This window comes from Nanorana parkeri, unplaced genomic scaffold (assembly GCF_000935625.1).
Source record: "Nanorana parkeri isolate BGI_ZX_2015 unplaced genomic scaffold, ASM93562v1 scaffold1313, whole genome shotgun sequence".
NCBI lineage: Eukaryota > Metazoa > Chordata > Amphibia > Anura > Dicroglossidae > Nanorana > Nanorana parkeri.
This window is the reverse complement of record NW_017307581.1, coordinates 327,764-332,723: the sequence shown is the minus strand read 5'-3', so window position 1 is coordinate 332,723 and position 4,960 is coordinate 327,764. Positions and strand designations below refer to the sequence as shown.

Below are 4,960 nucleotides of genomic sequence, written 5' to 3'. Positions count from 1 at the left end.
AGAAAAGTATTTGAACTAGTCATAGCGGCCAGTACCTACCTTTTTTTTTTTTTGGAACCGCAAGGCTTTGCTTCTCTCCGTGTGTCCCATGTATAATGTTTGCTTTACCCCAAAATGTACAACTCCTTTTTAGAACTGTGCAATTATGTCTCTACAGGGCTTACAAACTTGCCTGACCTCTGCCTTAAAGTGACATTAATGTCAGATTTCTTTTAACATAAATCCTTGGTGCTCAACTGGTGGGTCGTGACCCAAAAGTGGGTTGCGAGCCCGTGTTTCAGTGGGTCGCCGCATGCCTCCATTTTTCTGTCAGCTTGGGATGGGGGATGGCAGTGTATTAGGGAACTGGATAGAGTAATTAACAAGTAGAGGAGTGATACTAAGCTTGTTTTAGTAAATTGGGGTTCTCATGCACTTTTTTGTCAGCTTGGGATGGGGGTATGGCCACAAGGGAGCTCCATGCCTGCATTGCTTACAGCTCCCTCAGTGTCCTATAGGGGTGCCTGGACCAGTGGCATCATATTCTGGCACCTCTACAGGGCACGCAAGGGAGCTGTAGAAGCAATGTACATATGGATGGAGCTTCGTTACAGCACAGCAGCCCACAATGGACCCCAGGCTGAGGATCCACTCCAGTTCTTGTAAGGTAGGAAGACTGGGTGGATCCTAAAAAAAAAGAGCCTGTTCACTCTAGTACAGTGCGTTAATTGCATAGTACCATGTGATTAATGCACTGTACCACCCATTTGCACCTGCCATGCATTCTGGTGTGGGAGGTCTGCTGCGTTGCAATTTATTTGACTGGTACCCCAAACGCATCTCCCACCCACAGTTTGTACGCCCGCACCGGAACACGCGGTACCCTAATGCCGTGCGTTCCATTGCAGTGCAGACATTGCAGACTTGGGTCGTGACTTAATGACCAAGGACCAATGTGGGTCCTAAGGTTACACAGGTAGAGAGCCACTGCCTTAAATGATGTCTATTAATCCGATCTTCTTCTTCTTCTTTCCTGTAGTTTTCAGCCCTCTCTCCATCGCTGGTGCGGGTCTCCAATCCAGCGCTGACTCCTCTGTGCTCCCCTCCTCTAATGTCCCACGGTGTCTGTGCGGGTGCATGCTGCACCATAGACTTACCTTGCGTCTCTCCTTGTCTCCTGGCCGAACATCTGAAGTACACATGCGCCTGCCCCGAGATCCTTTGCAGCCTTCCGAGACTCTTCAGACGTTCGGACGGGAGCATGAGGCGAAGACACAAGTAAGTTTAAAGCCTTTTTAAAACTTTTTAAAAATGTTTTTGCATATAGCTACTGCTTGCTAGCAGTAGCTATATGCAAATACTGCATATAGCTACTGTGCACACTGGCCCATTCGGCATTTGTCTTCCGAGCACCACTAATCCGCAGAAAATCGTACAATGTTTGGCAGGTTTTCGAGCGTGCTCGGAAGACAAAAGATGTGCGACCGTACAGTAGAAACAGTCGCACTCCTTCCATACACCTGCCGATTATCGTAAGATAATCGGCAGGTGTGTGGGCACCTTTAGTGAGAGGGGTGACACATAGAAGTGCATATTCACAGGGCTGAGTGAAATTGTGTCAGTGCATTATGGAAGCACATCCAATGGGCATCTTGAATAAATAAGTTTACAAACGTCTACATCGATATGGTTATTAGGAATGGGATAGAAATTAGGAAAAATAAATATAGAAATACATATTTAATTGTAGTTTTTGATCATAGATACCTTTTGATTGCCATTCTTGTCCCTAGACACCAAAATGAAGATAGGGAGGTGGCCTCTGTAGCAGGCTGGAAAATCCTCTTCTTCATATTGGGAACTAGGGGCAGGTGCAGCTACATTAGTAATAGATCTGTTTGCCATGACTTTAAATAAAATGAATTTATCTTTGCATTAGGATTCTACAGTATATTAGGTGTGATTGTTGTGTAATACAACTTCATTAAGATCTTCGTTTTGGTATCCTGAGATTTTGGGGGTGATTTACTAACCTAAACACACGCACGCACGCACCAGGTGCGTGTGATTTTTACACAGCAAAACGTATTTATCAACCAAAAAGTCTCTAAAAGCATATTTCCACTAATGCCATATATGGAAAAATCATGTGCATGATGCATATATAATGCTGCTTCACAGTTTAGACAAAAATGGTTAGCTCATGCATTTACGTTCCTGCATTCATCAACGCAAGCAACACAACATAGAGCTAATTTACACAACATCACCTTGCAATTCATGCAAGGCTTTGCACAACACACCTGCTGGGTGTGTACACACTACAAAGGTGTTTAGATTCCACCCATAGATCATGCTGGGAGGGAACACACTACAGAGGTGTATACATGTTCGTGGTGTGTTTATAAGGTTAGTAAATCAACCCCTTTGTGTTTTTCTATTTACGTTAATGACTTTGATATAATCGGCATTATTGTATGAGCACATAAGCAGAGATTGTTTTACATTTCCTATATCTATGAGGAAGAAATATTTTTTAGAAAGCTCTCCTTAGGGAAAAGGCTCAAGTTGAAGGATGGCATATATTTTCTTTCTCTAATAATACAAATGTGATAATGAAGTGGCAAATTAGCCTAGATGTTTCTCAGTATAAGCTAAAAGAACATGATATTCTTTGTTCTCACTTAACATGCACCACTTGATCTTTGCTATTAAGGATTTCAGGTTGGCTGCCAAATAAAGTACTTTTGTTGTGATCAGTGAACTGTGTGTTCCAAGAGAGCTTGGCTCTTATGTTCGATTCAGCAATGTGTTGCAAGTGGCTGCTAAATGAGGTAAAACAATTGTTTTTGAAGGCCTTTTAGTTATGTTCTAACGATGCCAAAATATCCTTAAGATTGCAATGACCTTGTCTAATATATCGCTCAGATCATCGCTTCTCCTTTAAACTGAGAGCACTCAGCTGACATATCAGAACATCGCACCTGCTTAAGGAGTCTGATTGGAACTGCTTCAAGTACAACCAACTGGGATGATGCCTGAGCATACCCGGAACACACATTAGAAGTAATTTTTTTATCCAGCTGGCCTGATACAGTATTTTATAACCTACAGCCGGAAGTAACACTTAAGATTGACAAAGGGAAGTATGGGATGATATACTCAACCTGTTGTTCCATCAACCCTTAATGCAGCCAGCAGATGAAAAATGATTAGACAAGATGACATTTATTCTGTCTCTTGGCAGTTGTGCTGAACAGCATGGTCTGTTATACCCTAAATGTGTAGAAGAATTTAACTCCAGTGCTGTTTTTGTTATCTCATTATAGTGACTTGCAGGAAATGTGAACTGACTATCTAAAGCCTACCAGTTTTCCTTTCATCGCAGCACTTGTTATATAGAAAGAAGGGACTAAGGTATCTGCCATAGGAGGACTTTGAAAAATAGGCTACCTATAGAAAAATCACACTAGTGTTTATCAAGAGAAATAGCTAAAAGAAATAGGAAAAAGCGTTATAGGGTCACTGAGCTAAAACATTGTCCATTAAGGAATACTACACTTATGGGTAGGGATGCACAGATACTTTTCGAGTACCAGTGCAGATACTTTGGATTTTCATGAGAACTACCAGGGTTGCAGCGGTTGCAGCTGGGACCTGGCTCTGGCACTTCATGGTATAAGCTTAATGATGTGAACAGGTGCTTCGGGATCTTGAAATAATATTAAACATTTTTGTACATATAAAATGATATGAAAAATCTCATGTTCAGTTAACACTATAATTTCATATTACAGGAAACCTTAAAGCAGTTTTATGTAGAAATGGAAAAGCGTACTGCCTTACTAGAGATCACAGCACTGGCAATTCTCTGGAAATGCAACGAGTCCTGCAATGTGGTGGATCCGTCAGTGCTAATGAGGACTGTGGTTTGATCGAAGGATGTAGCAAAGTTACCAGAGGACTTGGTTTCCATGGAGATCCCAAACTTAAGTCTTCAATTATCCCGGTACCTTATACGGTTTCCATCCCAGTATACAGCACATGCCAGTTTCTCATTCTTGCATCAAGTGGCTTGTGGGAAGTCTTTAACGAATGTGAAGTTGTCACAATGGTACAGGACCTACTGGCAGCATTTTCAGTGTGCTCGCCTATTGCCAATCCAAAAGACGTCATCAGTGAACACAACCTTCAAGAACATAACGTGGAGGAAAAAAACAATAATCTAAAGGCATCTGATTGTCTTGCAGATGATGGTGATAAAAAATCAGAAGTTTTGAACAGCCTTTCGGATTGTGAAACCAGAACAGAAATGACTAACAATGTTCATATATGCCACACAGAAGAAATACACGGAGAGACCGCAGCTTATGTTTGCCAACAGATAATAAAGACTGCTGTATTAGCAGGATGTCAGCAAAATATTACAGTATGTCTCATACTTCTACCCGGATGTGGCAAAGTTAAACACTAGCTAAACCTGATCTCTAAATTCCATGTTAATAAAGGAGAGCTAAACCCTAACTGGATAACAACCAGTTTGCAAGAAAACTGCGTACCATTAAAAATTCCCATGTTTTTTGTTTTATACAATACTGTTTTTACCTTTTTTTCATCTTTTATTGCATCTCTGTGCCGCTGATCTCCTTCAGCCTCCTTCAGCTAATAACAACACAAGAGCGCAACTGGGACACCCTCGTAGTTGGATCACCAGGTATTATTTTAATGACTCCTGTAGATTTTTTAGAAAGATTAAAAAAAAACTTTGGAATTAACAATTGTATATTAAAGCTTCTATGATATTTTAGTGATTGGCTTTAGATCTTTATCTTACAACTACATGTTGAAAAGGCTAATGTACTGACTTCTGATCACTTTGTTACTTGCTTTTATTAGATGAATTTGCATACCTTCCACCCTGAAAAAATCTTTTAGTGACTATTCCTCAAAAGTCATCAAATTTGTAATCACCCAGGAGCTA

General features: G+C 40.9%; 1 protein-coding gene across 1 annotated transcript in view; it reads left to right on the top strand.

The window, feature by feature from the left end:
• Positions 1 to 4,453, top strand: part of PP2D1 (protein phosphatase 2C like domain containing 1) — a 10,322-nt gene extending 5,869 nt beyond the window's left edge. Inside the window, exon 2 of the mRNA XM_018569251.1 lies at positions 3,777 to 4,453. Coding sequence (XP_018424753.1) covers positions 3,777 to 4,453 — 677 coding nt within the window. The remainder of the gene's footprint in view (positions 1 to 3,776) is intronic.
• The last annotated feature ends 507 nt before the right edge of the window (positions 4,454 to 4,960 follow it).